The sequence below is a fragment of the Carlito syrichta genome, unplaced genomic scaffold (assembly GCF_000164805.1).
Source record: "Carlito syrichta isolate Samal-C Ts95f unplaced genomic scaffold, Tarsius_syrichta-2.0.1 Scaffold304147, whole genome shotgun sequence".
NCBI classification, from domain to species: Eukaryota; Metazoa; Chordata; class Mammalia; order Primates; family Tarsiidae; genus Carlito; species Carlito syrichta.
Genome location: NW_007248243.1, coordinates 249,101 through 265,426, shown reverse-complemented (window position 1 = coordinate 265,426; position 16,326 = coordinate 249,101). Strand labels below are relative to the sequence as shown.

Here is a 16,326-nt window from a genome sequence, read left to right as displayed (position 1 = left end):
ACTAAAAGAATAGAAGAAAACTTAGGGAATACCTTCTTTAACATCAAAGTAAGCAAGAAATTCATGACCAAGTCCTCAAAAGCAAATGCAACAAAAGTTAAGATTGACAGGCAGGACCTTATCAAACTGAAACATTTCTGCGCAGTTAAAGAAGTCATCAAATGAGTAAAGAGACAACCCACAGAATGGAAAAAATTATTTGCAAACTATGCATCTGACAAAGTCCTAACATCCAGGATCTACAAGGAACTCAAACGAATTGATAGGAAAAAACTCCATTGAAAAGAGGCAAAGGACATGAACAAACATTTTTCGAAGGAAGACAAACAGATGAAAAAATGTTCAGCCTCACTAACCATCAGAGAAATGCAAATCAAATCTACAATGAGATACCACCTAACACCGGTAAGAATGGCTGTCATTAAAAGTCAAAAAACAATAGGTGCTGGCATATCTGCAGAGAAAAAGGGAACACTTCTACAGCGTTGTTGGGAATGTAAGCTAGTTTAACCACTCTGGAAAACAATGTGGTATTTTCTCAAAGAACTAAAAATTTTGCTACCATACCATCCAGAAATCCCACTTCTGAAAATACACCCAGAGGAACATAAATCACTCTACCAAAAGGACACTTGCACATGTATATTCATTACAGCACTATTCAAAACAGCAAAAACAATGAACCAACCAAGATGCCCATCAAAAGTTGACAGGAAAAAGAAAATGTGGTACATAAACATGATACAAATATTATGCAGTCATAAAGAAGGACAAAATCATGGCCCTCACAGTAACATGGATGCTGACAGAGACCATCATTCTAAGTGAACTATCACAGAAACGAAGAGCTGGATACCAACTGTTCTCATCACTGGTCACATGAGCACAAGAATGAAAGGGTAGATGCTGGACGTTGCTAGGGGAGGGACAGATGCACATGGCAATACACTGGGTACCTGTCCAGTATCGGGGGAGAGAGGGCCAGCTAGAAGCCCAAACGTCACACATCACCTGTATGCAGCCATGTATGTAGTAAATCATCACTTGTATCTCGCAACTACAAAATAAAATATATAAAAAAGAAGCAAATACATTAAGAAGATGCACTGCTTTGCAACATGTAAAAGATAATTCTTGACATTTTGAATAACAATTGATAGTTTGGAAGAATACATTTTTTTTAAAGGGTGTACCATCTACTTGTCAAAGATGACTTAAGTTTTGTGTAAACACACACCAAAAAAACCCCAAACATTTGCACAGGAAAAATGCACCAAATGTTAAGTATTCTGGGAAAAATTACAAGTTATTTTTGTACTCTATCTTTTCTCTTTTATTTTCTAATATTTTTACAAATTGTGCCTATTATTTTAATAATCAGAAAAAACAAGCCATTTTTAAAAGGTTTTTATTATTCCATAACATGAAAAAAATGAGAGGAAAACAACTTGGAATTATAAACACTGCTTTCCGTTCTCCTCCGGCAAATACAGAAATCCTCTCCACGCCACCTAAACAGAGGAAATGCTGGTAGTCATGTTGAATAACTCATGGTCAGTATTCCTCAGAAAATGGATAGTAAGGGTGACTAGTCGCACTGAAAGAAAAAAAAATAATGAATTCAGTCATCAAAAATCAAATACTGTCTCTTACAGCAACTTGGGTGGAATTGGAGAGCATCATCCTAAGTGAACTAACTCAAGGAACAGAAAACCAAACACTGCATGTTCTCACTTATAAGCAAGAGCTAAACTAAGGGTCTGCAAAGGCATAGGGAATGATATCATGGACACAGGAGACTCAGAAAGGGGAGGGAAGAATGCATAGAGGGATGAAAAATCACCTCTCGGGTTCAGTGTGCACAGGTGGGGGGGTGGGTACATTTGAAGTCCAGACGTCTTCACCTCTGTACAATGCAACCATGTAACCAAAAGACATTTGTACCCCCCTGCAGCTATTTACATATTAATTAATTGATTAATTAATTAACTTCAGAAATACAACAATAAAAAAGAATAATTAATTGATTCATTATTTTTCTACTCTGTCCAAGAAAGGGATTCTCAGAAGACGCTGTTAGGATTGGCTAAAGACGCTGAAATCACAACCATGATCCCACGTTTACCCCAGTACACACACTCTAATCTAAGGGGCAGATAAGATGTATTTTTAAAAACCAGACTGCAGAATAGAATGAATTTTCTCAATGATCACTTATAAACTAATGGGCGTGATAGCTCACGCCTGTAATCCTGGCACTTTTGGGAAGTCAAGACGGAAGGATCACTTGAGCACAGGAGTTCAAGAGCAGCCTGGATAACATAGCAAGATTCCGTCACCACAAAAATAATAATAAAAAAATTAGCCAGGCATGGTGATGTATGCCTGTATTCCTAACTACTCAGGAGACTGAGAGGGTCATTTGAGCCCAGGAGGATCAATGCTGGGTGAAGCAGGATCACATCACTGCACCTTCGGCTGAGTGACAGAAGGAGACCCCAACTCAAAAAACAAAACAAAACAAAAAAATAAGAATACATGCTATTCAGTAATTAGCACTATTTTCTGTCTTCCCTTTGCCATGTTCTCTCTTCTTTGTAATTTATCCTTTCCAACTGAATGCCATTAAAGCGCACCATCTTGGCAGCTCAGTGTGCCAGGAGCTGTCTTGTGGGCACAGGACCACTGAGATGAGTAAGAAACGGCATCCATGTCAGAGTGAGGTCACAGACTTACACTCAAAAGCCTTTGGGGACGGGAAGGTTTCTCCCCACATTTTTCTCAGTGAAGGTGTCTTAACTCAAGATCCTGGTATTGTTTTACAGAAACGAAAGGGCTTTTTCAGATTTTTTTAAAAGACTGTTTATTCTCTCATGGTCAAATCTTTATCGCTCCGTATCTCGAATCTCTCCACTAATCTCCTCCTGATTATCTTCTTTCTCCTCAACCTGAGACCTACAGTAGCTGAACCAACGAAATGTCATGCTTGCGAAAAAATCAAAGTGAAGGGATGCAAGGTTCTTCAGAGACAGACTTCTGACGGACAAAGATGACACCATCACACTTGAGTTATGGTCTTGACACGAAAAGCCAGAGACATTCCTGAGAACCTTATCTTGGTAAATGTAACTAGGGACACACCAGTCAATAACCTATGGGAGTCCATTCATTTTATAATTTATTTATAATTCAGCTTGGTGAGATTATATAGCTGAGAAAATGAGAGTTGTGATAGGCAAAGGAAGCCAAGGAGGAGATAAATTCGGAAGATTTAGATGGGTGTCCTGAAAAGGGAATGACACATTAAGGAGAAATGCCACAGGACACCTCGGGGAGGAAGAGGAAGGAAAGCCCACTGTGCCTCCCCTAGGACTATGCACATTTGCCTTCATGGGTCCCATCGCAATAAGAATATCAGCATTGCCTTGGTGTAGACACAGAGATAGACCAGGGTGGGCTTTTTATTATATATTTGTTATTGTTGTATTTATTTTTCCTTCTAATTTTAGCACTCATTAGAGATACAGCAATATCACAGGCCCCTAAAAGTACCATAGGTCATAGGCACAGTGTTTTTAGTCCAACGAGTAAATAGGCCCTGAGTGCAGGACCCAGGCACAGGTAGTAAGGGCATCAAACAAGTAGATTCACAATGGTACAAACTTTGGCAGCTTGGCTGACGGACTCAAATTTCTTTTGGGTCAGAGCCTGAGCCTTGGGGGAAACCTCGGGTCTGAGGGCTACAGGAAAGCTCCTATTTCATGCCTAAGCCTAAAATAAAACCTATCTTCCTGATTTAGGGAAGCTTTGGCTCTCTGTCTGCCTGCATGCCACAGAAAACAACCTGTGAAACAATCTCTAAGAGTCACTTACAATTGAAACGTAATATATCGGAAATTTCTGTTGAGGCCCTCGATGGCTTTCATGTCTTCTGGAGTCAATTCAAAGTCAAAAACCTGAAAGGAAAGAAAAAATCACTTTGGCTTTCCCAGGTCAGCAGCTTCTACTTGGGAATGCAATGGCCTCCCAGGGCAGAAGCAAGGAGACCTTTGGGGAAACATTTCATCCCCATCGGCTTCCAGGTGCACCTGACCTGAGACCTCTTCCGCCCGAGCTCTGCACCTTCAACACCCCACCCCATCACATCCAGCCCACTGCTGGCCTGCTCCACTTCGCCAAAGAAAGACAGCTCATCCATCTAAAATACTCCTAGAGAGTTGCTTCAAATGAAAAAAAATTAATCATTTATTTCCAAACAAAAGGACATAATACCCATTGCCTAGACTTGCCCATACTCACAGGCTTTTCCATCTCACATCCCTGGACCTTGATCCAGTCTTAGATCGAGCAAGCTTGCAGACAGGACAACCCCTCTCCAAGTTCTGTTGTCCTGGGGAAAAGCACTTCCCGGTCAACTCTGACACCACTTCCTACCTTAGGCCCCCAGTACCATCTATTTTCAGCTTTACTTCCTCTTCCCTGTTTAAAACCTTTCTGATTGATCTTTGAGATACATGTTCAAAGAGCTTTGCCTTTTAAATAAATATCTCTTACTAAGTCCAGAGTATTTTGATTTGTAAATACATAGTCTCCGATGGGGACTATCTTAATGGGGAAACAGAGAAATCTTTGAATGTATATATTCCTTTTTTTCATCCAGGAGACAATTTCTTGGAAAACTCAGATATCTATCTGTCTACCTATCTATTTAATGCATTTATCTTTTTATATATCTATCTTTTCATCATCTATCCTTCCACCCATGCATTTATCCATCAGTCATTATCTTAAAAATATACTCCTTCTGGAGTGATACAGCTGTCATACGAGCATTAACATGTTGAGTTGAATTAAAAACTAAAATGAGGTTGTTTTTCTGCATGGTTTAGCAATGAGTTTTAGAATGAATTTAATCTATAGCTGCAGGGTTTGAAACAAGTACATTATAGATAGTATGCTTTAAATGTCATGTTTCGTCAAAATTAATTATTAATTAATTAAATATTTATTAAATGCCAAACTCATGATAGAATTTCAAACTATCATCTTAAAGTAGGAAATGGCTGACATGATTCAAAGTCTTACAAGATTCAAAACAAAATAAGCTTATAACCCCTGATTGATCTAAGACCAGATAGTATATGAGGAAGACTTTAGGGAAAAACTTTACTCATTGTTTTTTAAGTTTGATCGGTCTATAAACTTACATCTAGCTTCCTTTCTCCCAAGAGCACTGCCAGGGAAAAGGTGACAAGAGACGTTTCAGAGGAAGTCACTACACGGAAGGTCTCACACTTCAGAAAGTCCACTGGCATGCAAGCAAGCAATTTGAAGTTGATGAGAAAAACAACTCACTAACAGAGTCATGCCAAATACCACCACGAAGGAAAAAATCTGCTTGGGCGTCCCAGTGGTTTAACAACAAAGCTTGTAATCCTATTTGGGTTTGATCTTTAAACAGAGATAAGGGTTTGCCAGGTAGAGAAGGTGAAGGAGAAGAGCCTTAAAGTTCTCTATCAAGTGGAAGAACTCCTAAAAGTAATCGAAAAAGTGGAGCTGAAAAGTGCTTAGTGTCACACCTAGGAAGCAGCAAAGCCAGACCTAGAGGTGATAAACCTTAGGACTCTGAGTGCTGCGCTCCTGCCTCCCGTCCCTCCAAGTTGCTCTCTCACAGAGGGAGATGCAAGGGAATGAGTGAGACTTGGTGCCTGTTCCTATGCGAGAGAGATTGCCCCAATAAAACTCCCACAGTACACCCTGGAGCGACCCTGCTCCACCCGTACCTGGAAATTCTCTTTGATTCTCTTCTCATTGAAGCTCTTGGCCAGGGCCACCACCCCCCGCTGCAGCTGGAAGCACAGAACAACCTGGCCTGGGCTTCGACCGTGTTTCTTGGCGATGGCTTTCAAGACTGGGTCCTCTAAGAGATGTGGGCTGTCCTTATCCACCCTGAAAAAAGAAAATGACACACACACAGAGATGTAAAGGACATAGGATGGAAAATCTGGAGTGTGCTGCCCCGGCTTTTCCAATTCCCACAGAGCATTGACAGGAGTTGGTAAAATATAGGATGATTGAAAGTTTCATTAAGACTCATATTGACTCATGCATCATTACAGCAAACTGGAATTGTAACAGCTAAATTGTCCATCAACCTGTGAATGGATAAACAACCTGTGGCAAATATTTCTACGCAATGAAATATTAGCCAACAATAAATGGAAAGAACTACATTTATGAAGCAAGGGGACCAAAAAACCACGGGAGTTTAGGTGTTAAAAATTGTGTATTTATTATTACATTTTAAACTTCAGTCACCTTCAAAGTACTCTCCATTTGAAGCCATATATCTATGAAGATGCTTTTTCCACTGCTCAAAACAGTTTTTGAATTCATCAATTTTGATGGCTTTTAGTGCTCTTGTCATTTTTGGTTCATCTTTTCAACATTGGTAAAATGTTTCCCTTTGAGGACTTTTTTTCATCAGGGAAACAAGCAAACCAAAATTAAGTTACTTGGAGTGAGACTGGGTGAATAGGGAAGGTGGGGAATAGAAGTCATGCTGGGTTTGGTCAAACACTGCTGAACACGCAGCATGGTGTGCACAGGTGGGATGACATCGTGGGATAACCAGTCACCTGTTTGCCACAACTTAGGATGAGTCTTCTGAAAATTGTAATGCAACCTTCTCAGAACATCCAGATAAAAACTTTGGTTGATTATTGATTCAGAGAAATAAATTCTGAGTATGCCACAAGGGACCCACCCTCCAAAAGGTAATTCTGGTTTGGGGGGGTCCCCCCTCAGCTATGGTGGGTCTAAGAAGCCAGTTGCAAAAGAATACAAATACGAAATACAAGGAGCAGGCAAATCTGATCTAAGATGAAAAAAATCAGAAAAAGAGTTGGCTAAAAGTAAGAAAGAATTGTCTTGAAAGGAACACAAAAGACGTTTTTGGGGAAATAGAAATTTTCTGTATCTGTTAGAGAGCTGGGTCATAGAGTACATCCATTTGTCAAAATGTAGCTAAGATACACACATGATAGCCTTGCAGATTTTGCATTAAAGGCATTTTACAAATCATATTGTGGGTGAGAGTGGGGGTAGGTAGACATATAGTTGAAACAAGAGGGGAAGAATGTCGGTGACACTGCAGCTCAGCAGTGGTGCACAGGAATTCAGTCCACTGTGGTGTGTACTTTTGTATGTTTGAATTTTCCATTAAAAATGCTAAAATTTGGTTTTCGATAGAACGTTTCATCAACAAAATTGCTGATATAAATTAACTCTTTGTATTCTTATTACCATTTGGGGTCTCTGTGGGATCCCAGGGTGCTGTAGGCAACTAGAACAATGTCCTTGGACTTGCAGAATGCCAGCAGTTTGCTCTGGTTGAGGTAAGGGTGACTTTCCACCTGCAATTTTCCAAGACCGAAAGGTGTCAGAAAGCATGAGCCAATCACCACATGTAAATATAAATTTGCACTGGCAGGATATCTATTTCTACATTGACATATGTACTATATTTTTTAATGTGGTCATTTTTCCCATGCACCTTCTGAAATACCTGCAAATCTCACCATTTGTCATACTAATAGAATAACTTTCATCTTACATTTTTGTCTCAGTGCTTTAAAATTATTACAATCTTTCATACCCAAATTGTAGCCCCTCAATGCCATTTGTTTAGACTAAAAGGAACCAAGATTCCTTAAATAAATGGTCAGTTCCAGTTCTGAGTGGGAAAATATCAAGTTGAGCCTGGAACACCTTGTACAATACGTAGCAAAGATAGGAAAGACAGTGAGGCATGTGAAAGCAGTCATACACTCACTTGAAGAGGCTCCTGCTGGCCAAAATAATGGCAAGTTAGGCAGCAAAAAGAATAGCAAAAACAACTGAGGGGGAAAATGACCTATTTATATGAATTCACATGGCATTTATCGCGTGATCAAGCCTTTAGCTCTAAGCTTCAATCTACAGAAAGTACAAAAGAAACATGTCAAACTGTATCACAGGGATAAATCAGTAAATCTTATTGTGTGGGAATCTTTCCAGGACAAATGGATTGATTTCCTTCATAGATAAAATGAAGAAGAGAAAGAGAGAGAGTGCCAGAAATGGAGCATGGGAAAGACGAGAGGACAGGGAGGGCAAAGAGAAGAAGAAGGGGGAAGAAGAAAGGGCAGAGGAGGAGGAAGAGGAGGAAGGGAGGGAAGGAAAGAAGAGGCAGAGGAGGAGGACAGAGGGAGGAGAAGGAAGAGGAGGAGAAAAAACGAGGAAAGGGAGAGGGGAAGCGGGGGGAGGGAGAAGAAGGGGCAGAAAGTGAAAGGGAGGAGAAGGGAGAGAGACAGGAAGAGAATGCCTTCATTAAGCAGAAGAGCGATTTAAGAGACATGCTGCTCAGTTTCAATGTAGGGGCCTTAATTCCACCCCAATTAGAATGAAGCAACTATAAAAATATGCTCCAGTCCTATTTTGATGCTCATAACATATAAGGATTCCCTGAAACCATTGCTAAAATTTTAGGTAGTTTAATCATATTCTGACAATGATTGCTTTTTCTGGCAATGCTTCAAAAGAATCCAGAGGTAGGAGTACATATATATCTCATGTTTGAATGTAAGATAATTATTGCTTAAGAGTGCTGAGGGCTATGAGTGAAAAGCTCATTGAACTAGTCTCTGTACCTTGTTAGACTTTGAAATTTTATGATAGTAAAAAGTATAAAAGGCAATAAAAGAAATATTTTGATCTTGAAAAATACCACAAAGTCACTTAGAATCCCACCGGAACCATACAGCAAATGCAATCATTTTGCCAAGCTTAATTTTCGTCATTGTAGGATTTTACATCATTTCAAATATGGTATATAAAGGGGATGGTGTTGACATCATCCCTACTAAGAATAGGCAAGTATTCCTTCCTTCTTCTGCATTCGGCCTCTGTGCCCTGAAGAAACTGACTCACAATTTGGTGTCATGGTCTTTCTTTCTCTTGCACTGATTGGTTGGCAAAAGGCACACGATATGGTACCGGCCAATGACACATGAGAACAAATTTGCTAGAAAGCTTCAGTGAAAATTCTTCCACCATCTTTAAAAACAGCCCCAGAGACCTGCTCTTTCCTTCTGAACATGAACAAGGAGACTTAGAGCCCAGTGGCCTGGGGGGAGTCACCCTGCAGCTATGACGGGAGGGGCATGGACAAAAGCCATCCATTCCAAAATCGTTCTTACAAATCCTACCAACCAGATCCCAAACCTTCTGTAAGCGAATCAAGTTACTTAACATGTGAGACAGTCTGAATTGTGTTTTCCATTTCTTAAGCTGGAAAGTATCCTAACAGGCAGAGTAACATATAATTGTCTGATAAGCTTTTCTGTGATATAATAGCATAAGCTTATCCGATTATCTGTTAGTCTTTGTAATATTTTAGCATAGATTTCCTGAAGCCATAATAGCTGTAATTATTTCCCTATTTTTGGATAGTTAAAATTCTAATCATTGAGTGTTAAAGATAAAAATGAAGTTAAAATATTCGTATATATTTGTATTTGAGTCTTTATTGCATGTTTTGACTTTATACAAATAGATCCCTAGAAATGAATAATTAAAGAAAAGTGATTAATATTTTAATAGCTTTTCTGTAGAATTATGAAAATGTTCTTCAAAAGGTTTCAACTGATTGTCATAAAAAATGTTTGATGTTTGGCAGTATTCAGTGCTTCCTTAAAACTCCCTGGCTTTAACTGTGATGTCTCTGCTTCCTCCTCCCCACGCCCTTCCTCAGGTCTGGCTTCAGCTCTCCCACTCTGAAGCTGCCCTGCTTGGATTCCCACGACTTCCCTCCACTAACCCAACACCCTTTCCCTCCCCTAACCCAACACCCTTTCCCTCCCTCCTGGACGGCTGCCCCTCCGCAGGACCCACCCTCTGTCCCACTCAGGCCTTTCCAACCCCTCTCCTTCTGCCTCCTGACACCACACTCCCCTCATGGTCTCCCCGCCTGTCTGGAAACTCCTGCTCTGTCTCCGTGCCAGGGCCTCTGTGCCAGACCTTTCCGTGTGAACTTCCTGCCTCTTCCTTTCATTCTATGCACTCCCCTGGGAAAGCCATCCATTCCTGTCAGGTTAGTTGCCATCCAGAAAGGAATGACTGCCAAAATCTGCCTCTCCGGCCTGGACCACCTCCTGAGCTCCACACCAAGGCTGCCACCCCCAACTCAGCCTCTCCCCTTGGCTGTCCCAAGGAACCTCACACCCCCTCTGAAGAAGGAGATCCTGCTCTTCCCACTCTGCTCAGCCGGCTCCTTCCCTGGTAATTCCTGTCTTGGTGAAAGGAACTCTGATCTAAGCAGAAACTGGGAGACACAGTTAAGAAGGAGGGTGTGAGGAGCAGAAAGTGAGAGAAGGCCCCTGTGGACTCAGGGCTCGCCTGGTTGCAGACGGGCTTGTACTTGAGCCCCGGCTTGTTCAGGATCAGTTCCAGCTGCTTGTGGTTGAAATTGGACACCCCAATGGACTTGGTTAAACCTGCATCTTTACATTTCTCCAGGGCCTGGGAAGAAAGAAATGTAAGAAAGACCTTTAGTGCGGTTCACTCTTTTCATCTGGGCTTTTTATAAACTGGGAATTTCTTTTAATGTACATAACAATTAGACCAAATCCAACAGTTTTATCCCTTGAATACTCTTTCCTAATGCACTTCCTTCCTATGCTTATACATATTTATCTCCTTGATTCTATTACATGAAAACTCAGAACAACAAATAGTCGTGAAAGATGCCTTGAAATTTCTCTTTACCACGCCATCTCTTCCGTGGTACCTATTCCGCTGTTGGACACACAATGTTTTCTTAACAAATTCAACCATCGTCCAAAGCAAAAGGAAACTCTCAGACTCTCTGCCAGTAGGAGGCCTGTTGCCATGTTGTCCTTCCTACAGTGGTAAAAAATACATATGGGAGGGTCTCTGTAAGGGCAGGTTCCCGCTCCCCTGCAGTCTACCCTTCTGCTGAGTCAGCGTTTCCCTTGCTCTATGGTGTGTTGATCTGTCCTGAGATGAAGCAACAACTCTGTTGAGCTTGTTTCTGCTGATCCTTTTCATAGGTCTCACATCCTCAACCTGGTCTGATGGGCACCATAAATGCCTACTCACAACCTTAGAAGGTAAAATGAGCGTGAACTTTCAAGGTCATCCTGTTCCACTCCCTCTCTTGACAGGTGGCAACACGGAGGGGCAGAAAAGTTCCAGGACATGTCTGAGGTCAGACAAGGGCTGGAGCAAAATCCCACCCCTGGTGAATCCCCATCCTGTGACTCCTACTCCGCCTCACCGTGCCTCTGGGTACATCATACCTCCCAGGTGTCGCGAAGGTCCACAGTTTCTAAAATAACTTCCCCACTGGCATCCTCTGGCAACATTTCCTCCCCGGGCTGGAATACAGAGAGAACAGGAAAAAAAGAAGGTTTCCGTTTAGAAACAATTCTGGTGCCTAAGGAGCTAGGCCACACAATCTTCAGGAGACTGTGATGATTAATCTGAGTGTGTCTCTGTGTGTGCAGATGTGTGAGTGTGTGGGTGGGGGTATCTGCAAAAAAAAAAAAAAAACACACACACACACAGAATAAGAAGCCACAATCATCTGAGAGACTGTAGCAAAACATCTATCCCCCCAACAACCTTGACTCTCCTTCCTCCACACGCCCCTAAATGTCTCTAGAATATTCTCATACAGTTGGAACATGTTTCGTTTCTCAAGGACAGGCTGATTTGGAGGACGTCAGTTACCCTAACTGTTCATCAATGTGCTTAGCTCCAGTAGTGAAGCTATCAGATGTGCTCAGCAAATGTCCACCGTGACAAAGGTTGGATCCGTGAAGTCCAGCGCAGCCACATAGTGCAATATAAAACAACCCAGCTACCCCTCTCTCCTTTGGGCGGAGAGGTACATATGAGAGAGACCCTCCCCTAAAGAGGTGGGATTTCCACTGAATCTCTGGCAGACTACAGTGACGCAACATTCTTGAGGACCCTAATTATTAATGACCCATAGACATGCGCACACTCACTCAAAAATAAAGCACAACCCTCCCAATCCTCTGAGGAGAGGCAGTGAGATCATGGAACCTGAATCCCTCTTAAAGCTGTGGGGTGAAGATAAAAAGAGAATCTTGATGGTTGAATGGCTCAAGAACCATGGAGACTTCTGAATGGTTTAGAAATGTCTGTGTGCCTCACCCACACATACTTCTCGGCAAGAACCCAAAAGCCTATCTGGAATGAGATAATGATTTTATAATGATCGTTTAAAAAGTGATCACACAACCATGGGCATAACAAGGAAAACAAAGGCTGACCTTCATAGCAAATGGTACGTGAATAATGAAGAGATCTACATAGTCCAATCCAAGCTTCTTCAGTGACCTTTCCAGGGCTGGTCGAACCAATTCTGGTCGAAAGAAAGTAGCCCAAAGCTGCAGTGAGCAAAAGAAATGAACGTGGCTTATGATTTGTCACAGCTGGGGACCAAAATTAATCATTATAGTCAAAATATTGATAAAGTGGCCAGGCTCGGTGGCTCAGCCTGTAATCCCACGCTTTGGGAGACCAAGGTGAGTAAATTGTCTGAGCCCGCGGGGTAGAGACCTGCCTGGGCAACTTGGTGAGACCTCATCTCTACAATAAAATCAAAAAAATTAGCTGGGCGTGGTAGCGTGCGCCTGTAGTTCCAGCTACTTGGAAGGCTGAGGCGGAAGGATCGTCGGAGTCCAGCAGGTCGAGGCTACAGTGGCCAGGAGCGTGCCACTGCACTCCAGTCTGGGCAACAGAGGGAGACTCAAAAAAAAATATGTATTGATAAGTGAGAAACAAACCATGGGGTGATCTAAAACTAAAAAAGTTGAGTCTAAATTTTTGTTACTTGGCCTAAATCAGGTCCTTGATGGGATACTGATTTACTTGAGTGACTACAGTCAGAAAACTGTGAACAAAAGTCAAAGGACAGGAAAAACAACCTCAGTGTGTCAAGGGTTAGAGGACTTGTCCTCTGCAAAGTGTCAAGAAATGGCAGGACAGGGGAAATGGAATCTCTTGTTCTTGTATGAGAAATCCTAAAAGACAACTCTGTGGAGAGTTCCACATTCTAAAACCAAGTTGTTCTCATAGTTGTAAACACACGTAGCATGCACCAACAGAGACCTCAGCTCTGTTTACATAGAAGCAGGATTTTCCATCTAGATAAATGTTAGAAAGTTCAGGAAACTCAGTGGGGATTTGGGAAAAAAATATTTTCTCGTCTGGCTTCCTTTTCTGAACAATATCTCAGAAGAATTAAAGAATTGGGTCCTTAGTATTTGGTGAATCTGCACAACAGTTAAAGAAGGTAAGGCTTACTGCTTTCATGTTCCATGCAAGTAATGTCTCATGCTGAGAGGCCTTGAAGAACTGTGTCCCTTCAACATGCATCAGAGAAAGCAAGTCTTTTCTTTTAACAGTCCTCTCTAGTCTTAGGAAATAAATAATCATACAAACTGAGATCAATCTTTTCTTTCAAAATAAAAAATCCTAACAGACAGTGGCCCCTGGCAGCTCCACACACAGACCCTTCACCTTGGTGGTGTAGAAGATGTCCTCTCTCTTCACGGTACCGTCAGCGATCTTCTCGCGAATGGCCTCTCCGACCTCCTCCTCATTCTGATACAAGTACGCTGCATCGATGTGACGGAAACCTACGTCAATAGCCACTCTGGTGGCTTCAGCAGCCTTGCTCTTGGGAGTCTATACAGCAGGAATAAGAACAGTGGATGATATGCCTGACTCGGAGAGAAGCAATGTATTTCCTCAATAGCATTTATGGATGGTGGTTTCTGCCAGCCTCCCGCCTTCCTTGTTAGATGGTGAATGTTTCAGTGATAGACCTGTACTCTGGGGATGTCAGTATAAGTTAGTATAAACTTCAGTGTAACTCCTAATCCCAAATAAATTAGTGAAATGGACTTCACTAGGGAGCATGGAAAAATTAAATTTCATTCCATAAAAATAGAATGTGCATAATGACTAATGGGAAACCTTGTGATACAGGGGAAATCTTCTGCAGAACTCAGTAAGAACATATTTATACACACACACACACACACACACACACACACACATACCAGCATCTACTTTTAGAAAACGATTGGAAATGATTCCATAATATTCATCCTTTCCAGTTTCCACCCAACCTGGCCCTTCACATCATTTCTGTTTCTTTTTTATTCTTCATTCCCAAGCACTCTCATTCAACATTAATGCAACAAGTATTTATTGAGTTCCTGTTGTGTGCCTGACCTCTCCCTCTGTTGTTGACTGACATCAATGCACTGGTTTCATATGCAGGGGGTTATCTGAGTCTGTCCCATGATCAGTGTGAAAACTTCTCTGGAATGTCTCAGAAGCAGGAATGCTGGAGCCAGACCCAGGAAATGTCACAGTTACAGCAGCCAGAGGCAGAGACAGAAGCCCAGAGAGCTGACGGCCCCTGCTCTGACCTGCTGGTCTCGCCCATGGCACAGATCTCACATAACCTACACACAAGCTGCCCCAAAATTCAGATACCAGATTGTTGAATGCCTGGGCCCGAGCAGTACACATACCCTGGAGTATGTGAGTCATTCCAGCATCAACTCAGGTAAAGTATTCCTATCGTGGAGGGGAGTCCCATTAAGGAAAAACAGCTGCTTAGCATATGAAGGAGGCTTCCACTCCACACCGGACATTTATACCATCTGAAACTTCAGCACATGCAAATATGACTTTTGCTCCTGTAAGCGAGGAAATTTATGGGACACCTTTTCTATTCTCTATGGCACTTTTCCAATTTAACAACAGCAATAAGATTTGGATCGAACGTAGGCAAGGCATACTCTGGGCTGAAGCGATCACAATAAGGAAAACGGCTACTCGCACCCAAGGTTGGGCATCTCGGTCTCTGTGATTTGGGGCAGTCCCTCCGAAGTTGTCCCTAATGCATTGTGACCAGAGTGTGACACTTGTAGCTCATTGCAGGGCTCTGTGTGGACGGGGAGTCATGTGTCGGGAGAGGCACAATTCAGGCCCTCCTGGGACTCTAATCTCCTAAATCCCCCTTTCCTCATACCAAAGGGTTGGGATCATGTGACTTCTTATACAACAAAAGGCTTGGATGGTTGAGACTCTCTGGTAAACACTTCCAGCCCCAGCAGTCTCAAGCAAGACTGCTGCAAGTATTCGTGTCGGCTTCCAGGTTCTCCTGGGTCCTTTGCCCTTCAGGTTTTTAACCAAGAGAAGAGCCACCCTGGCCAGGGCAGAAGATGAGTGCAGGGAGGACAGCCTGAGCTTGTTTAAGAATGCAAGACAAAGAATGAGCACTTACCTAGGAGCATTGCTAGAAATTAAAGAATATAATCATGGTAAAAACTTAGAAAACATGGAAAGCATTTGCTGTATGCTAGATTGCATTAATATTATTAAGAATAATAAAGGCAATACACCCACAAAATTATCGATCTCTGAATTCCCAGAGTCAAGACATTGGCATCCTACTTAATGCCAAAAAATCTGTGACCTAAAAAAAATGCAAGTTAGAGAGAAACGGAATCGCAGTTGAATTCTTCCCACTACCCACTGTCTACAAAGAGCAGGGCTCCTGCCTGTTGACCTCTCTTCCAGACAGTTGACACAGAGTCCTGAACTCGCCTGGGGTCCACTTACATCTTGAGCAGCGTAAGTGCCAAATCCAAGCACTGGCATGCAGCATCCATCATTCAGCTTCACGGAGTGACTGTGCTTGAGATCCATCATGGTCCACAGCCTAGTGAATCTGGCTTGGCCTTTGTTTGTTTGTCCTCACTGAGAGTTAAGTAGGAAACAGAAGTCCAGTTTTCGACCAATCACAAGAGTGGCGGGGCTGAGACTGCAGTTGCCAATCACTCCGAAATCAAGCTGGAAGCTCTCATTGATTTTCTTCTGATTCTTTCATACCCTTGCAGACATAAATTACAAGAAAACAATGCACCACCTGTTTGCATGCTAAAGGGATTTAAATTTTCTTTTCAGCATTGTTCACACTTGACTTGCAAACTGAAAAATCAACCATGCCAATCTGTTACTTTACAAGATGCAAAATTATTACTAGTCTGGTCAAGTCTAAACATGAGTTCTGCTAAAGGACACTAGTCAAGCTTCTTACCCTCTATTTTATCATAGATAGCAACAAAAAGGACCCTTTGGGAATTTCTTGAACTTGATGCCTGGCCCCAGGCACACATGAAACAAAATTCAATCTCAACACACAACACTACA

At 42.0% G+C, this 16,326-nt stretch overlaps 1 protein-coding gene across 1 annotated transcript; it reads right to left on the bottom strand.

Moving 5' to 3' along the window:
- Positions 1-1,392: 1,392 nt before the first annotated feature.
- LOC103261880 (prostaglandin F synthase 1-like) lies at positions 1,393-15,822 on the bottom strand. The gene is made up of 9 exons (XM_008059471.1): positions 15,736-15,822; positions 13,615-13,782; positions 12,363-12,479; positions 11,361-11,438; positions 10,438-10,560; positions 7,306-7,415; positions 5,784-5,949; positions 3,874-3,956; positions 1,393-1,597 (listed from the first exon to the last, which is right to left on the bottom strand). Exons 1-9 carry the CDS (start codon positions 15,820-15,822, stop codon positions 1,555-1,557), a joined length of 975 nt encoding a protein of 324 aa, XP_008057662.1. The 3' UTR covers positions 1,393-1,554.
- Positions 15,823-16,326: the final 504 nt, after the last annotated feature.